We start from the raw sequence: 19,164 nt of genomic DNA on the forward strand, positions 1-19,164 counted from the left end.
GGAAGACCTAACAGGTGTCTGCTGGCTCTGTGGGAAGGTAGGTGCCTACTTACAGGACCTGCAGCTCAGATGTCCTACACAAGACAAGGTCTGTGCTCAGCTCCTCCTCTGACACTGTACAGAACAGCAGCCATTCCCAGCATGCTCCTGTCACACACAGTGAAGAATTTGCTCTACCATACACCACTGCAGGCCCAGAAACAGTCAGTGACCGAAGCCTGAACCTTCTGAAACTGCCTGTTGTTTCTGCCACAGGTTTGGCAATGGTGGAAAGAAAAGAACTGATACAGATGGATATATAAGAGGACATATCTGCCAGGAAAGGGAAGACAGAAGGTCCTGGGCCTCCCTGACCAACACCACACCTGCACCATCATGACCCAACAGAAGTGTTATGTAGCTAACCACTGGTCCATGGCCAGTAGGTGAAACAAGCCAGCAAAGCTATGCTTTTGTTATTTACATTGCCTGGACCTGGAGCGCCTACAGAGAACAGTTAAATCTTCATCAACTGCACCTCCAGAAACCCACATCACAGTACCCTGCTGCAAATGGCCAGCACTCTCAACAGGACCTCTGCAGATAAGCAGTGTGCCATGCACTATGTAAGTGTCCTTCCAGAAGAGCACAGGTATGGTAGGATTAAAAGCTGTTTGCATAAAAACAAGGACAGATCAAGTCCCCAAGCCTGCAGCAAACTGAAACGGCTGTTTAACTGTCGGCAGCAAAGGGCCACGATCTGTCAGTATCATCATCACAGTAACTGCTACAGACCGGTGGGATCTGGTAAACAGGTTCCCCAAATGGCTGGTCCCAGAGCAAAAGGTCCTCTATCTAGGGAGCTAAAGGGCCCAGTGAGGTGCCTAAGTCTAACCATGACCAGTCTCCTTCCAGCAAAGACTGCCCCAAGAAGGACCCACCAACTAGCCCAAGCTGTAGCTCATGGCAAGACACAGCCACAGACCAGTCCCAGGGATAAGCCAAGATGAGGCTGGAATCCAGTAATCAGGTCATCACCCATGGGAAAACCCAGACCCTCAGTAGCTACTTCTTGGGAAACACTGCCACATAACACCCAATACTGGGGCACAGCTGGATTCCCAACCACTTCCACCTTAATGTACAGTGGCCATCTCCACTCGAACAGGACAAACAGGGCAGGGCAGTAGAGGAGGGGCAGCACGGGGTACGTGACCACCTCACCTCCAAAGTTGGCCAACCGCCCAATCCGGGTAACTGGCACCTTCCGCTCCCGAGCCCGCTCACTGAGCTGGAGGGAAAAACAAGAGAGACCTATAGGATTGACAAAACTAACAAATGAGACAAGGCAGCCTGGGGCTCATGCTGTCTGTACCTCCCCTCTCCACTACCGCTGGAGCTGGAGCACTGTACAAAAAGGCTTCTGTGTATTTCTAAAGTCACAGCATCCGGGGTGGAGGGGGAAGGGGTGGGTAGCAAAATGAGGGTCAACGCCAGCCCCACCGGGAGGAGAAGCCACCTAAGTCTAACCATGATGCCTCTCAGACTTACCATCTGCTTGTGTGGCTTGCTCTCAGGGCGAGCCTTGGCCTGCCGGGCCTTTTCAATGTCTTCAGCAGTGAGGCCTCCCACAGGGGACTGGTCCTGGTGGAAGAGTCTTCGCTGGATGTCATTGGCCAAGAACAAGTCTCTGCTATCTACAAAGAGCCTTCCATTGACTCTGCCCATAGGAGAGGTGGCCTTTCCAGAGAGCCCAGCTTCCCTGAAAGGTCCACTGGAAACATAGGCAGGGGCTGGGCCCTCACTGTGGGCATGACCCAGGGATGAAGACAGTGACTGGTCCAGGGAAGAGGCTGCAGAGAAGTCCAGGGAGGTTCCAGCTGCCTGTGGTGTTGAAAACTGAACTTCAGCTTCCAGATCTTCAAAGTTCTCAGTGGCATATGAGTCTTCATGCTTATCCCGACCCTTCAGAGAACAAAGGCCAGTGTGAGGGGCAGGACTGTTCTGGTGACTGTCACATGACTGACAGTCAGCCCTCTCTAACCCTGCAAAGGTGATGCTGCCAAAGACCTGAGGTCTACTTCAAAGCCTAGGAGGCAGCAAACAGCTCTCACATGCTTCTTATAGAACCCTGCTGTGTGATCTCAGGCAGGATGCTATACAGCACTGGGCACCTACTGTAGGCCCAACCAGGGCCAGGGAAGATGCACATGACTGTAGCAACAGGCTCCTCATCTATAAAGCAGGGCCAGCACTGAGCCCATTAGGGCTTTTAGGAGAGAAACCAGGAAAAGATGAGGAAAGCCTGCAGAAGTGTAAGTCACAGTCCAGCAAGTGATGAAAGGAGAGCACAGGTGGGAAGGATGAGGCAGCAGCACTCAGAGCAGACAAAGCCCACCATCAGCCCAGCATGTAGTATGGTTCTTGCCAGACATGGTCAGAGCCTGGCTGTCCTTGCCAATCTGAGATGCAGAGAAAGGGGGCAGAGGATACCCCATGTTTCCTTTGCACATTATAGGTTCAACCTTCAAGCCCAGATTCATTCTAATTTTTAACCTGGAATGAACTTGAACAAGTTCCTAACCACTCTCGGTGACTTCTACATCTGAAAATAGGGCTCCCACTGTCAGACAGCGACAGAGTTACACCCAAGGTCACAGATACGGCTGGTAAAGGCTATAATTAAATAGCACTGTGTCCTAGAGAGAGGGGGAGGCAGGCCTATGGCCATGTTCCCTGGTCCAAATGAAATCTGAGCAAATGCCATGGCCTGCGTGCTGTCCGCATGTCACAGAGCAACAGAGAGGCCCATGCACAGCCACCTGAGATGCCTAAAGACTAAAGTTCTGCTCTCCCAGGAGGTGGGTAGACCAGGTGCTACTCTCACTCTGCAACACGGAACAGACTGAGTGCTGGTGTGACTGGTAAAGGGCAGAAGGCAACAGGCAGCAGAGCAGGGGTCCAGAGCCGAGGCCAGCTCTGCTACCCAAAGTCCCAGAGTAGAAGAAACACAGAGCACACCGGGGCTCTGGGGACCTCTCTACAGCCAGGAAAAGTCTAGTACAATGAGCCTGGGTCAAAATCCCCTCCTGTCTCACAACTCCCATGATAACCTCCTAGTCTTGTGTGACTGCTATTATAGTAGCTGGGGGTTCCTACAGGCAGCAAAGGACCCCTAGTGCCTGAGAGGGCCCCAGTCTCCATAAGCACCTCATGAAATGTGTGAATAAGAGGCATACAGGTTCCCAGAGCAATCAGGTCCCTCAGACCTCCAGGGTGGAGAAAAGCAGCAGAAACCTAAGTATTAGGGGCTCCATCTCCAGGGGCCTCCGTCTCCAGGGGCCTCTGTCTCCAGGGGCCTCCGTCTCCAGGGGCCTCCATCTCCAGGGGCCTCCATCTCCAGGGGCCTCCGTCTCCAGGGGCCTCCATCTCCAGGGGCCTCCGTCTCCAGGGGCCTCCATCTCCAGGGGCCTCCGTCTCCAGGGGCCTCCGTCTCCAGGGGCCTCTGTCTCCAGGGGCCTCCGTCTCCAGGGGCCTCCATCTCCAGGAGCCTCCTCCACAGCAGTGAGTTATCTGTCCTCTGTCTCAAGTAACTACACAAAGTGAGGACAGGAGGGAGTCCTGGGTGGGAGCTCGCACACTGGTGGAGAAGGCCAGCCCAGAATACAGTCTTATAATTTGGAGTGACCAGAACACTGGAGCAAGCTCACCTTCCAGGCTTTCTACGAGACCACCACCTACCAACCCAATACCAGGGGGACAAAGATTCTCCCCCTATCACTTCATGTAAATCACGGGTAGGAATAAGCTCATAGCACATCAGCAGTAGGGGACCTCAAGAACTCAGGGTATAAGGACTTAAAATCAGAGGTGCCTGTAGGGTAAGCAATACTCTGTCACCCTTACAGAGGAAGGAGGAGCATGAACCTAAAACTGAGGAGCCTGGGGACTGGGACAGCCTCACAACCAGAAAGGCATAGGGCTTTTATCCAGAACTAGGTTTTTGTTTTGGGGGGTTTGTTTTTGCTTTTTGTTTTTTGTTTTTTGTTTTTTTAAAAAGCTTGTTGTTTAAGCCTCCCAGTCTGTTGTCTTCTGTTATAGTAACAGCCCCCTCACAGAGAAACCTGATCTGCCCTAGTATGACAGCAGGACAAGCCACAGGACAGAAATGGCACAGGAAGGAGACAGGGCAATCTCTGCAATGCACGCACACGAGGGTATGCAAACACACGTGTGCACGTGCATGCACATGTACTCATAGTTCACACATGCACGCGCAAACACACACACACACACACACACGCACACGCACACGCACACGCACACGCACACACACCTCCCTTCAGGCTACTGAGTTCCTACAGGGCAGCACTATGCTACAGCCAGGTCTGTTCTGACCCTGCTTTGGCTGGAAAACAAGCCTTGATGCTGAGGTTTCCGAGACCTTAGTACAAAGGTCCTTTACCTTATTACCTCTGCCCCAACAGCATGAGGGGAGGTGGAGACAATACTGCCCTCACCGGGGCTTTGACAGCTGCCACTATGGAAAGGAGCACCTTCAAAAAATAACAGGTCTTGGCCAAGGCTCGGGAAGCTTTGCCTATAGGAAGAGTCTTCAAAGGCTGAAGTTGAGGCAGGCTGATCTCCACATGAGTCCTGCTGTGGACTGCATGCTACTACATGGAAGGTGATTGCATCATGAGCACAGAGCCAGGAAGTGGGCCCCTATTAGATGCCAAATCTACTAGCACCTCAATCTTGCCCTTCCCAGCCTCCAGAACTGAGAAGTAAATAGTGTTATTTAAGCTTCCTAGTCTGGTCTTCTCACACAGCATCCTACCCTATGCTAAGATGGCATTAGGACACATGAGCCACTGGGCGCTCTAGTCTCATCTACAAGACAGGATGTCAGGTTTCTGAGTCCTGGTTCATTCCCTGGTCACATTAAGAGCTCCAAGTCTGGCTCTGCCTACCAGCACCCCCACCCATTGCTGGAAGGGGCCTCTCACCTGCATTGTCCCAAAGACCATGCTGATCTGCTCCACAGCTGTAGACTGCAGGGCCCTGGCAGCCAAGATGAGCTCCCCACCAAGGCCCAGGTTCTGCAGGTGGGTTTCCACAGCTGCCTGAGTGAGCTTGGCAAGGCCTTTGGCCACCATGATGGCATCCCCCAACATAGCAGCCATCCTTCAGGGCTGGAAGAAAAGAGGCCAAATTAGGGAAAGGGACGGCACATCTGACACGTGATGTACTCACCCTGACCAGGTCTCACCAGACTCTGAACAGAAGGCAAAACTGATGGTTTGGGTTTCCCGCCTATCTTCCCTTTTGATTGAGAACTGAAGTGGCAGGAGAGGAGCAGGGCCCAGGCAATGACCAAGTACTACCACACACTTACAAGTACCCAGCATTCCCTCACCTGTGCCTCAAGAGCACCTCTGAAACACCCCAGCACAGTAGCCCAAGTGCTATGGCAGAGCCAGGACTTAGCATGGGCACTGATTCCTAACTTAGTGTTCTTCCTTCTGAACCACAAGGGCACACTGATAGTTGGCCCCTCCCCAAGTACTTCCTTGCAGGGCTTAGGGATCCATTTATAACAACAGCGCCTCTCCCAGGACTCAGTAGATGTGGGTACCTACTGGCCATGGCAGAAAGTGTTTCTGAATGTAGATCAGGGTCAGAGATGTTGAGACCCAGTATCCACAGTGTCATTAGGGCCTGGCTAGTTGGTCATTAACTACCCCTGAGGCATGTTTATAGGTTAAGATCAGTCCTGTTAACATGTTGGAAGCTAAAGAAAAAACATGGAGAGCCAGAGATCCCACTGCAAGCAGTACCATAACCACAGCAGGGGACAGAACAGGGCAGGCCAGGTAGATAAGGAACACAGAGTCTACTTTAAGTCCCAGGGACAAGAAAGCCAGAAATCCATAAGAGGGATGTGAAGGGCTCTTCAGACTGGGGACTTGCATAAGGTATGGACTGAGCAGGGACCCTGAATCACAGACAGTAGAAGAGAGAGGACAGTCAAAGGGGTACCTGGATTCCATCTTTCACTACATTAATTGAGAGAGGCACAAATGGAGAAAGGTTCACAAGAGTACTGGGCAAGGGTCCTAACCAGAATGAGGGGACATCTGAACATGTCAGCCCCAGTCACTCCAAGGATTCCAGCAATCTGTTCAGTCACAAAGCATAGCAGAAAAAGACCTTTATTTAAAGGGAGAACTGGAGTGCACGAATGCACGCATACGTGCATGCAAGCAAGGACTCAGCAGTTAAGAGTACTTACTGCCCTCACAGAGAACCTGAGCTCAGTTCCCAGCCCCCACACCAAGTGGCATATAACTGCCTAAAAGCTAGTTGCAGGGGGAATGATGCCTCTGGCCTGTGCCAGCAGCTGCACCACATGCATAAACCTAAACACAGATACACTGTCTCTAAAGACCTTCAGAGGAGAATTGTTATAGCAGAAACTCACTACCAAACAGGCAGCTATGAGGCTGTATTTATAATGTGCCCTTGGGTGGTAACTTTCCCTTCAAATACTAGCAGTTAGCACACACGGGGCTAAGACTTTCTACATACCTCATTTATAAATACCTATGGCTGTCTGTTGGTGAGAAAGCAGAGTCAGAGAAGAAACTAAGTAGTTTAAGTCACCAACGACTTCTCAGTGGCCCTGGGGGCTGGGGTGGGATACAACAGCCCTGGCCTGTTTTGTGCCTCCTCAAACACTTGGCTCACTGACTTACAAGGACAAGGTACTGTTCAGTCACAGCCTACTGACCCTCCAGTCTAAGCCAGTAGGTTTGGAGAAGTGACCATGTCACACCGTAGGTTTCTGCTCTGCACTCCTCTGATTTAACGGCAATAAACAGGTGAATGAGCTCACAAACCAAACAGCTAGTACTGGTAAGGCAGCATGCAGTTGGATTTCAAGCAGGCCTGTTAGCAGCTCCTGGCTCACAGCTGCCACCACCCTCAATGCACACCAACACATCTTGTCCACTACCATGAAATCTAGACACTACTCAGGTCTCCCACGAGGGACCTGGAGAACCTGGAGAGGTGGCTGAATTTTGAAGGAAATCTGTACCAGAAATACACTCCTTCCAAGACCATCACTGTATCCCAGGAATCCCCTTACCCTGGACTATCTTTAAATCATACCTAAAAAGCCAGGACAGGAATCTCCCAGACCATGAATGAGCACAGTAGTTACCAAGCCTCACTTTGCTCATGGCCTGACACTGAATCTCCTCAGAACATCCACCTAGACCCACGTGTTCAGACTTTTTTTAGGCCTGACTTTCTTTCCTGCCTGAACAGGAAAATATATGAAATGCTAGTAAATTTCAAAATGGTGCCAAGTCCTGCCCTAGATATTGCACCCCAGGTTCCCTGGTACATTTCTGCCTTCCTCAAGTTGGCAGTTCCTGCTAACAAGCACAGCCTACTCTTTATGAGCATGCAGACTTCAAAATTACTGTGGCTGGTCCATGGCCACCCCCTTGGGTAAACATTATTTATCCATTGTGCAGGGGTTATGCTGGGCCTCCCTCACAGTACAAAGTGAACCAACCGTTCACAGCCTTATCAACACTTTCTACAAGGAGCCTCGGTCCTCCAACAGCAAAGAGACGGCGAGGAGCAAATGACTACCAGAAGGAAGCTGTTTTCCATAGCTCTTCTTTTTCTGGTTTTCAAACTTGGGGCCTTAAAGACCCTCCTCCCAATTCACCACAATCCCACAGTGACCAGTAACTCGGCCACACAAGCTAACACTAAGCTAGGAGGCTTTTACATCATCATTTACATCAAAAGCCCTGGAACCCTTTCACATACAAGAACCATGCCAGCACCGTGATGGCATGCACATGTATTAGAACCCTCGTGGGGAATGTCAGCCCCACTACCCTCCCTACCCTCCACCCTGACAACAGTACCCTGCTGGTTTGGGGACACTGCTCCTGAGTAAATGTTGTCCTCTGAGGGGAACAAAAGATGGAACAACCTCATGTAAAGCTGTGTGAGAGAGGACACTATTGACGAACTATGCCAGCATCCTCCACACATATCAGTGTACCTTGCTTGTCCCTGCAGGCCCTGGGTCAACGTGTCCCAGGCATGTGCCCACAGCACATCGTGCAAGCACATCTATAATGGGCACCAACACCAGGGAAGCACTGGAGGCAGAAACACCGGAGGTGTCTGCCTTGTGAAATCTCATCTTCAGAGCCTAGACATGGGCCCCGTCCTGCTACCGCCATCCAGGCGACTGAGGTTCTCACTTGCCTCTTCTATTCCTAATGTTAAATTTGTATCAGCAAAGTAAATAAAGACAGTCTCAAATGAGACAATCGCATTGAGCAAAGCTTTTCCCCTGGGGCACAGAGACTGAGAGAGAGGCACAGGCAGACCAGAGGCTTATGTCTCCAAACTCTGGGAGGTTTTCCTACTGACAATCATTTGCCAACCCTCAAAAAAAAAAAAAAAAAAAAAAAAAAAAAAAAAAAAAAAAAAAAAAAAACCTTCCAGAGACACCTCCTGGAGCCACACCCTGGCTGAAAGTTATCTGGGGAATTTAAAGTCACCAGGACTGACAAACATGCCCAGAAGATGCAAGTCTGGCCAAATACAGAAAGACATGTGAACAGGAAAGTCTTTTTTAAACATATGATGATTCCAACAAGTACAAATCTGAAAAAGCATCAAATGTGCATCCACTGGAGACACAGGTGGGAAGGGAGCTTTATCTGGCTGGAGGGTGGCCATGTGCACCCACTTCATAGCCAGGACTGTCACTCTTCTCATGGGTGACAGCAAGCTGAGATGGAGTATGAAGATTCACCATGCATCAGTCAATACCCAGCATAACTACAGGGCATCACAGACCAGCTCCAGGACAGTGAAGTTGTCGTATGCACACCTCTGAGAGTCAGGGTGGATCTTCCTCTGGCCCCTCCCTCTCATAGCTGCCACAAAAGATTTGGGATGGCTGGGATAAGAATCTAAACAGAAACTGTACAGGAAGTCTTCAGCCCTGAGAAGCCATGCCCAAACAGGCAGCACAGTCTTCTGGTGCACATACATCCGCAGGGTACCTGGGGCACTTCAAGCTTGGCATGTAGTCCCATGCAACAGCTCTGTCTTGACCTTACCATGAATTCCCAGGCTGCCAGCCAGAGCAGTTTCTTTAAAAGAAATGTCCTGCCTAAGCACTCCTATACCCCACAGCTTCTTTGAGATCTCTAAGAGACAGAAAGAGCCTTCCTGACCTAGCCCTCAGTCTCACCAGCCTTGGGCTTACCACGCTCCCTCCACTGAATGTGTTCCAGCCAGGCTAACCCACTCTTGGACTTCATGGGGGTACCTCCTGAAGGCCTTGGGTTGCTTGAGCAAAGGGAACAAGGTGTATTTCCTCCCTCCTCAGGGGCATCTGTCCCAGATTCCTGTACCATGCAGGCCACTGCAGCCATGACCTTGCTCTTCAGATCTGCCTAGTGGCTATCTTGCTAGAGGCTGTTAGCCACAGGACAAGAACCACTTCTGTCTTCCTCCATACATTCCTGTCCCTCCAGCACCAAAGGGTACTTTACAGCAATAAATACCTAGGAAATTAAAAAAAAAAAAAATGCTGGTTCCTCCACAGCTTGAGAAAGCTTGAGGAAAATGGCTCAAATCTTCTTGCAGCTTTGGCCCACGAATGGCAACCAAACACTCCAAGAGCTAGTCAGAAGCAACACCCCAGCTTCAGTCTGCAGCAGAAGGACCTGGAGGGTTTAACAAATAGCTGCTATACTCCCAGGCTTCTGTGTTTCCAGCAAGGTGCCATATGTACCAACTTTGAGTGCCCTAGTCCTTCCAGAAAAGAGGGAAAGGGAACAGTCCCAGTGAGGAATCTTCTTTTTCCTTTGGACATAAACCTGTGGATTTCAAGTCTCTAAGGGAAATGAAAAGTCCCATTATATCCTTAACATGTCTCCTTTTCTGACTGGCAGCCCACACCAAGCAGGAAGCCTCTACAGAGAGACATTTTTAACCTTTCCACCTGCTGCTTCTGTCTCTGAAGCTTGGCTTTACGACTACATAACCCCTTCAGATGTTCCATTTTCCATGATTCCTTCAAGACCTTGAAAAAGGAAACCAGAAGGGATCATACTTAAAGACGATGGCCCCTGGAGCCACACTGAGACCTCTCTGGACTGTCACTTCAAAGGTTCTTCCTCTCTGGGAGATCCCATGAGGCTACTGAGTGCTTTCGCCCCTCCCAGTGAGGAACCTTCTTTTTCCTTTGGACATAAACATGTGGATTTCAAGTCTCTAAGGGAAATGAAAAGTCCCTTAACATGTTTCCTTTTCTGACAAAAAGGAAAGAATGAACGGACTATTTCCTCCAAGGACTCAGAAGGAATGCATTAGAGTAAACAAACTTCAGAACCAAAATCCTCAAATCCCTATTTATTAGATTTGTCCTTTGCCTACACCTTCAAAGTCACACGTCAAGGACGGTCAGTGATGCACCTCAGTCACCGAGCTCCAGGCCTCTGTCTGCAGGTCAAGCAATATCTCACAGTGCCAACATCTTCCAAAGGCAACTTAATACTAGATACAGAAAAAAAATAAAAGGAAATGGAACAGAACAGTCCTCTGTTCTTCCTGTCAGCAGGAAGGTGTGACCTGGGAGCCAGGCCTCTGTTTACCCAGGTCCCCACACAGGGACCCATACCCAGAATCTCTGTCCCTTCTTCCCAGGCCACCTGTCCCGATGATAACAACTCCAAACTCCTGCCCCAACCCCTCAAACTCCATTCTTTTAAACTGGATGCCTGTGGTGACTCAGCTCCAAGAATGGGCATCACAGAACTTGGAAATGGGTTAGGTGAGTGTCCCTGTTACTTTCTATTGTTCTGTTAAAGACACCGTGGCTAAAAGCACCCTCAGGAGGGAAGTTTATTTGTCTTACACATCCAATCAGCCCATCACTGAGGAAGGCAGGGCATGAACTGAAGCAGGAAGAAAGCTGGGACACAAACTGAAGCAGAGACCACGGATGGATCCTGCTTACTGACTTCCTCCTCATGATTTGTTCTCTTTTCTTACAAAGCAGAAGGACCTCCTGGCCAGGGGTAGCACTGACCACAGTAGACTAGACCTTCCTACATCAGTTAGAAATCAAGACAATACCTCAAAAGACCTGCCTACAGGCCAATCTCATGGGAGATTTTTCTCAATTAAGATTCACTCTTCCCAGACAACTCTAGGTCTCTGTCAAGTTGAAAAAAAAAATCAGCACGGTAAATAGCAGTATGTGTGTAAGATGGATAAAGCTATGTGGCAACTTAAATACTACTAGAGAAAGTATTGACAAATAAGAGTATATTGCTTGTCCCTGGAGGGGAGAAAATGTCATCACAGAACATTTAAAAGCATGAGGCTTTTGCTGGGATGTTTTCTAAAATTTTGTACAGAGAACATGTATTATTTGAGTAATATTAAAACTGTGCTTTTTTGTAAACCCCTCAAATATGTTGTTGAAGAAAATGTTTTAAGTAAGCACACAAATATGTAGTTTCAAAAAACTATTTCATATCCTCCTAGTGCCTATCAGGGTAGAACAAACAGTAGGTTAAGGGACAGATCAAAAGGCTATGAATAGCGCTGCTCTGGGCCCTTGGTTAGCCCTGGTCATCAGAAGACACCTCCCCCTAACCGGCTGCCAGGCACATAGCCTACAGGCATCTTACTTTGGGGAATAAGATTTAGCTGTCCTTCTCAGAATGGTGGTGCGAAAATCTCTTGGCACAGACCCTTCCTCCCCACTGGCCCTGCACCAGAAGGTACAGACAGTTAATGAGCACCAACTCTAAACACAGTCTCTGGAATTTCTAAGTTAGATCAAATAACAAGTACGGTAACCATAGTTTTTCAACAGGAAGAAAGAGATGACTAGTGTCCTTCAAGGCCAGGGGGTAAGCAAATCAAGACTCTGCACTATACCTAGTCTCACTGTAAACCAGCAAGCCTGGAAGAAATGAGGGTACTCTAAAGAGGTTGTTGTGCCGACTCTATAGCTGTCTGGTCTTGGGGAAAAAATGAACTCCAATGATTTAGAATCTTCCTGGGAATTTCACATCAAGAAAAAAAAAAATGGCTTAAAACCTGGGCCACCCACATCTTTTCTCTCAAAGATTTATTTGCAACTTGTCAGCCCTTTGTTGCAGGAGTATGGAGCCTAGACAGTGGACAGTCATCGACAGGCAGAACAACACCTTGGTCAGGACAGCTTGAGATAAGTATGTCTCAACTTCTATTTAAGCTCTCCCCTCATGTAAGGACCCCAGTGAGGGATCAGGGCATGGGGGGGGGGGGTCACTAGATATCTTTCACTGAAGAAATCTCCTTTTTCTGATATTCATGTTATTTTTGTTCTTTTAATCTGGCTTATCAAAGATGGGTGGCTGAGCTTGGCTTCCAAGCATAAACTGACCCAAACTCTGATAACACTACTGCCTGTAAAGAAAGTTGTACTGAATCACAACCATGTGTGTTCATTCGTGTACTTCCTACAGCTGGCCATTCCCATTTCTTGGTTTGGCTGCAAGAGAGACCAACGGCTCACAAACCCCAAATACTTATGTTCTGTCCTTCAAAGATGAAGTTTGTAGACTCCAATTCTAGGACAACAAACTATAACCATAATTACTTCAGGATATCACCAGAATTGTATCCTAACAGGCCAATGAGGACTGTCCTGGGACAAGGATTCCCACCCTATCAAGCTCATCCCCTGATATCCAGAAATGAACCTGAGCCACCATCCAGAGCCTGGGGACCACCCTTTACTGGATTACCTAGGAAGGTAACCCCAAGGGTTACCTGCTCATGAGTGGGAGTCAGAGGGTGTGTCAGATATCAACTCCCTGTACAGGTCCTCTCTCCCAGCCATAACTGTTTACCACCTGTATCCTCCTCCTCCTCACCTCACACAGAAAAGCCAGTCAGTTCATGGCTTGAGCTCTTACACAGCTACCTCATCACATTCACAGCCTCTCTAACCAGTTTCTGGCGGGCAAACACTGAGAACCACCACCAAACAGAGGGGTGTCTACTGGTAGGCAGGCAGCAGACAGAGATGGCCCCAAGCCTCATGCATGGCCCTTCTTGACTATGGGACAGTGGTCAAGTGCCGGAGAGCCACACTGGCTGGCCAGCCTGCCCTACACAGGAAGCCAGTCCTCAGTGCCGCTCACCATGAACTCCAGCCAGTTGTAGCCCTGGTAGCACATATAATAATTCCATACCACTCTGGAGGCTGAAGCAGGAGGATCATGAGTCTGAGACCAGTTTAAACTACATAGCAAAATCCTATCTCAAAAAAAAATATATATGTATTAAAAATGTATGTGCTAAAAAAGTATTTGGCTCAGGTAGTGGCCCAGCAATAAGGTTAGGACCTCTGTAATCGGTCACCTGGTTTGAACCCTGGCTCTGCTGACAACTTGCAAGTTAAATTATACAAGCTTAGCTTTGTCCATCAGTTTTCTCATCTGGACTTGAGAGTAGATTAGAGCCCTCACATGAAAGTATTTAAGGTATTTATGGCATGCACTGAGTATCTAGAACCTTTGATTGGTGTGATTATGAACACTGTGACCATGCAGGTACCCTGGTATAGACCCAGTGAAAGCAAAGAATATAAATAACTAATCATACCTTTAAACAAACAAAAAGCTCTCCCTGTAAAGTCCAGGATCACGGAGTCGGGGAGACAGGCAGTGCTGGGAAAGGCTAGGTTAGTCCTCACCAGGGTGGTTTATTTAGCAATGTGGTATGAGGCACCACCCCAGAGAGGTGGTTCAGTATGCTGCCTGCCAGCTTAAAACACCTTGGAAACATGCTGGCCATAAACACCACAGACACTTCTCGCACCACTGCTGAGCACAAGGAAAGGCTCTGTGTGTGCTTCACCTCTCTTACCCACTAGCACACACAGACACGGACGTGGCAATAGCAGACCCTCCAGTTCGAAGGCAGTTTTTATGAGTCAGGCTGCATAAGTCTCCAAGCTGACTTCATGAGTCTGCAGACACAAGCACGTCTTCCTAGATTCGTCCCATTCCTATCTACAAGAGGGAAGGGGGGAGAGCGGAGGAAGCAGGCAGCTGTTGCCCAGGAAGCTAGTCTGTTCTGGCTAGTCACAGGACATTCTAGGTGAGGGGAGGACATTCTCAATGAACCTGGCCACAGCAATGCCCAACATACCCTTGATACCTAGTGGTACCAACACCTCAGGGGGCAAGAACCATTCAGTTACTTTTCACTTTCCCAAAGAACTGACTTGTCTGTGAGCGCCATCAAATGACAACCACTAGCAAACTTCAGCAATTTGTTCTACCTCCCTTCTCCATGCCAGGACTGAAGACACACACACACACCTGGCATTTTATGTGAACAGTCTCCAGGACATATCATCCAACAGAGAGAACAGCAGGTCTTCTAGTTCCTGGACACTTAACAAACTACAGGCTAACAGACAGACAGCAAAGATTAGCTTCCAGCTTCAGCTTAGATACCAACTGTGTGTGACCTCTGGGACACTGGTTCTGCTCCTGGGGCCAGTGTGGCCCACTTCTCATGTGTAAATCAAGACAGTGCTACTTACCCTTGGAGTACAGAAGGATGACAAGGAGCCACACAGAGCTCTTTCTAAAGTGATCTTTTCAGATTTAACCAGGTCTGGAGAGAATAATTCTTAAAAGAATTCAGAAGAACCCACGTAGACATTCTACGAAACAGCAGGGGAGGCACAGCCCTGTGTTGACTTCACCAAGGTGCAAGCAGAGACTAAATACCACAGGAAAAGCCAGTCCAGTGTGGTACAGGGGTAGAAAACTGGGAAACATCTCTCCACTGTAAACACATATACATACATACATACATACACACACACACACACACACACACACACACACACACACACACACAGAGCGACTTCTCTCTCAGCACCCCATAAGATTCCCTGTTCCTCCCATATTTAGCCCTGTACCCACACCCTCTGTAACAACCCCTTTGCTCCTTCTCCTCTAGACCATGAATGATCAGATATAAACACCTTCAAATCTTGGTCCCTCATCTCAGACCCTCTCTTCCAGTCTTTTTCTTGTGCATGTTCCCTTTTATATAAGCCCTTGTTTTCAATCCCACAATTCATGCCCTGCCTCCCTGCACCAAACAAAGGAAAGCTCCTGTAGACTCTGCTATCCTAGGGAGAGCACACACACCCCACTGCTCCTCTGTGACATCAGAAGTACAAGTCAGCAGGACTCCTCAACCTACCTCCACCATGACTCTCCACTTCCTGTCAGCTTCACACATTCCCACAACTCTCCCCTCAACTTCCTTCAGCAAAATCTCTTCACCTGTTCCACACTCTGCAGCTGAGCCAGCTCAAGCTGGTCCTAGCCCTCCTGCCTCCCCAACTCTGTACTACCTTCTGGGTTGCTTCCTTCTGCCCATAAGCTATTCAAGGCCTCCCCATTCTCAGGCCAAGCAGACTCTCTGACCCGAGTTACCTACATCTGTATCACACAGCCATCCCAGTACTATAAGCAACTACAAGGCACACACAGGAACTCTGGACGGTGATGGAGTATTCTAACTTTGACTGTGGTAGTGGTTAATGATGTATGTTCTTCAACTGTGTAGGAAATGGGTGAATTTAGTGCATGCAAATTTTATCTTAATAAAAAAGGATAGAATAAAATAGTTCCAATGGCACTCAGCCCCATTATGTCTGATAATAACATCGTCACCTTCCCCCAAATTAGTTCCATCTCCTATGACCTCTATTTTCAGTACTGACACCATTATACAACTTCTTCACCATCTAGAACTCTGACCCATATACCCTACCTGTATATATTCAGTCCACACACTGAGTCCTGTGATCCCTCTGATTCCACTACCTGTGACTCAGGTCACCCTGTCCTTAAAGGCTGCCCCTCCCTCCCCTTCACACCCATTCCCAACACACACAACCAACTAGAGAAGAAGCAGGACCTTTGAGCTCCACCCCCCCACCTCCTTTCCCACTGGCTCTCCCCAGTTCTTGACTGTTAACAGGAATGTTAGAACTATTTCCAGTTGCCAAACCAAGACAACACTTATAATATTCCTGTCTAATTTTGCACACGGCTCTAGTTTCAACTGACAAAGATAATGACTCAGTGCCCGTGGCTTTTAACGGAAAATTATCCTGCCAAGTTGTGAGCTTCCCAATAACAAACCTCTCTTAAGAAGGAAGTGATTTCCCTTCCAGGTCTTTTTCTGTGCATAACAAAGGGCACCCCAAAAAACCCTACTTGGAATGTTCCCCCGCCCCAGCTGCGGAATCCTGACATATTCCCACAGAAATACAAATTCACTGTACAAACTGGGATGCTTTTCTTTTCCAGTGCATTATCTTTCATCTCCTCTGAACAGCCATCATTTTAGGACTTAATAATAAATTTTGGTTTCACTGAAAGCAAAATGTAGACCTAAAGGCAAAGCCTCTTGCTCTGCACAAAAGAAGACATGGTTTCTGGTGCTAACCAACTAGACATGAATTCTACAAACTGTATATATGCAGACACTGCATCAAAACACCTGCATGTGTGTGCATGCATACGTGTGGTGTGCAGCCAGGCACTCCCTGCAGACACAGGCACGCTCTCCTTCCATATTACAAGACATGCACATGGCTAAGCAAAATACATAGATTAAAAAAAAGTGTGCCCTCAGAAAAGTCTTAGCATTCAGACAGCTCCCACTTGTTTGCTCACCGTTGAAGAACCATCTTATGGTGGTTTCCTGTGCTTACCCAGCAAGTCTCCTGATATTCCTAGGGGCAGAAACTACCAGTTTTCCACATCTTCATAATTTGAGCCTACCCAGACACATTCATCAGGCACAAAGACCCAGGGTTTCTGCCTCCAAGCGTCCTTTGGGATGTTTCTCCCTGCCACCCTGTGCACTCAGAGTTTCTTTAAAGTCCCATCTGCATGCCTTTCACCATTTGTTTACAACAGTGACATAACACTGTCCTAAACTTCCCAACTACTTGTGGCCAAGTTGCACAGAGGCCCCTGGCAGCATGGGATGACCGTGTCTTGAGTCTTGCCTGCATAATTCTTAACCATATTTGCTCTTCAGGGTTTATTTGGCAATGTTGGAAGACATTTTCAATTGTCATGATTGGTGGGATTGGGTGTGCAGGGAATGTCACTATTTATCTAGCAATACAAGCCAGGGTCTCAGCTACACACCCTACAAGGCACAAGACAAGCAGGCACAGTAAACAAGGTTGAGTCCAACATGTTTATAGTTTGTGGAGCTGGGAAGCTCTGTCTCCGGTGGTTCATTAGCCCAGAGAGAATGCACAGATTGCCTGCCTCACGTTTGCTTTGTGTCACCTGGTCCAAAAATGATCACAATTCAGCTGTCTTCATTATTTACAAGACTAAATACAGCATCCAAAACTACCCTCAGAGTCGTACGGATGCTGCTCTTGTAAGCCAACAAACCCCTTGAGCCTCTTCTCAGAAGTGCCTTCCTCACTCTAAATGTTTCTCAACAGCCTCCCTGACAGCATGGCCACCCGCCATAGCACAACTAGATGTCTGGCAAAATCTAGTCCAAATCCTCCGGCAAGAAGGTTGGCCTGACACACCCCAGCTCCAGAGTACTGTTCCACAGACACCAAGTTTACATATATACAGCCTAAATCAATTTTCTATGGAGCTGCAAGCCCAACCCAGATTGGATGTCTGCACACAGCCTTTGCCCCTTCAGGAAGCCCAGCCAACGGAGGGTCCCAGTACCCAGGCCCGCCCCTACAACGTTCTGTCCCCTCACACTCAGAAGGTGGCTTGGCTGACCTATGTGACAGCTTCTGTGCAAGAAAATGCAGGAGTTGTCCTGCCGGTGTGATCACCAGTGTTTGAAAAAAACAAGAGGAAGGACCAAAAAGAAACGAAGAAAAGGAATAAGGAAGAGAACCTCTTCCCCAACTTCACCCCAGCCGTGAAACGCAACAGCTGGCCCGGGCATAAAAGTTGTATCCAGAGCCCGATGCACACAGTTCGAGGGTCTGGGAACTCAGAAACATTATTAGAAGAAAGGCAGCCACGAGCGTGGAAGACGCTGAGGCCCGCTAAGAGGGCTCCTGGAGCCTCCAGGAACCAGGGCGCCACGCGTGACCTTCTGTTCACTGAGCCAGACCCGGGAGGGAAAGGGCTGCACCGTAAGCTGGCCAGGAGGTTCCTTGGCTGGAAGGGAAACTCGCAAGCCAGGCCGCATGGTCACTTGAACGTGTAAGAATGGACCCCGGGGTGCTGAGGCTAGCAGCGGGCAGGCAGCCTTACCGGGCTGCAGGAAAGCAGACTCCTCAATCCACAAGGAAACGCCTCCGCCCGCTCGCACTGCTGCGAGCGCTCCGCACGCGCACGGATTCTGTTTACCTTCTGGCCCGCGTGCGCACGCCGCGCTTCGCTTGCCCCGCCTCCGGACCCTTCCATTAGCTGATCCAATGCCACTGGCCGCAGTGGGAACGTGCTCACCGCATGCGCAGCTCACAGCCAATAGGGACTGAGGGTGGAATGACAGCAACCAATGAGAGGCCGCCCTTGAAGGCCGAGGTCCTAATCTGCCTGTTAGTTGTCTTTCCTCCCGGGCTGGTAAAGTCCTGCTGTTGTTCTGCGCGTGCGTTCTGAGGATTGACAAGCGTTCACAGGCCCGCCACGTGCGGGTCACCTGGGTACCTACGTTAGCTTAGCTTCCTAGGGACCCCGGAGACCTCAGAAGTTTTGCTGGGACCACAGCGTTTGCTGGAACGCTCCCTCCCGTCCTCCGCCCCAGGGCCTAGACAAGGCGGAGGGTTTTTTGGTTGGTTGGTTTGGTTGTTTTTTTTTTTTTTTTTTTTTTTTTTTTTTTTGGATTATTTTATTTTTTGTCATGTGGCTTCTGCCTGGGTTCCTCAAAAAGCACTTGGCCTAAGGAAGTGTTATGGCGCTGACACCAAAGTTCTATACCCTCCAGCTCTGTATTTAGACTAATTGTGCTTGCTTATTATGAGCGCCAATAAAAAACAAGGAATCCTTTTCCAAGGTGAAAAACAGCCCCGAGGAGTGCAGTCTC

The 19,164-nt window shown here is 48.9% G+C and overlaps 1 protein-coding gene across 1 annotated transcript in view; it reads right to left on the reverse strand.

Annotated features, from left to right (window-relative positions):
• Positions 1 to 18,533, reverse strand: part of Coq8a (coenzyme Q8A) — a 30,311-nt gene extending 11,778 nt beyond the window's left edge. The window contains exons 1-4 of the mRNA XM_034520057.1: positions 18,393 to 18,533; positions 4,989 to 5,174; positions 1,531 to 1,944; positions 1,204 to 1,270 (exon numbers count right to left, since the gene is read on the reverse strand). Coding sequence (XP_034375948.1) covers positions 1,204 to 1,270; positions 1,531 to 1,944; positions 4,989 to 5,165 — 658 coding nt within the window. The 5' untranslated portion in view covers positions 5,166 to 5,174; positions 18,393 to 18,533. The remainder of the gene's footprint in view (positions 1 to 1,203; positions 1,271 to 1,530; positions 1,945 to 4,988; positions 5,175 to 18,392) is intronic.
• Positions 18,534 to 19,164: the final 631 nt, after the last annotated feature.

Source organism: Arvicanthis niloticus, chromosome 16 (assembly GCF_011762505.2).
Source record: "Arvicanthis niloticus isolate mArvNil1 chromosome 16, mArvNil1.pat.X, whole genome shotgun sequence".
NCBI lineage: Eukaryota > Metazoa > Chordata > Mammalia > Rodentia > Muridae > Arvicanthis > Arvicanthis niloticus.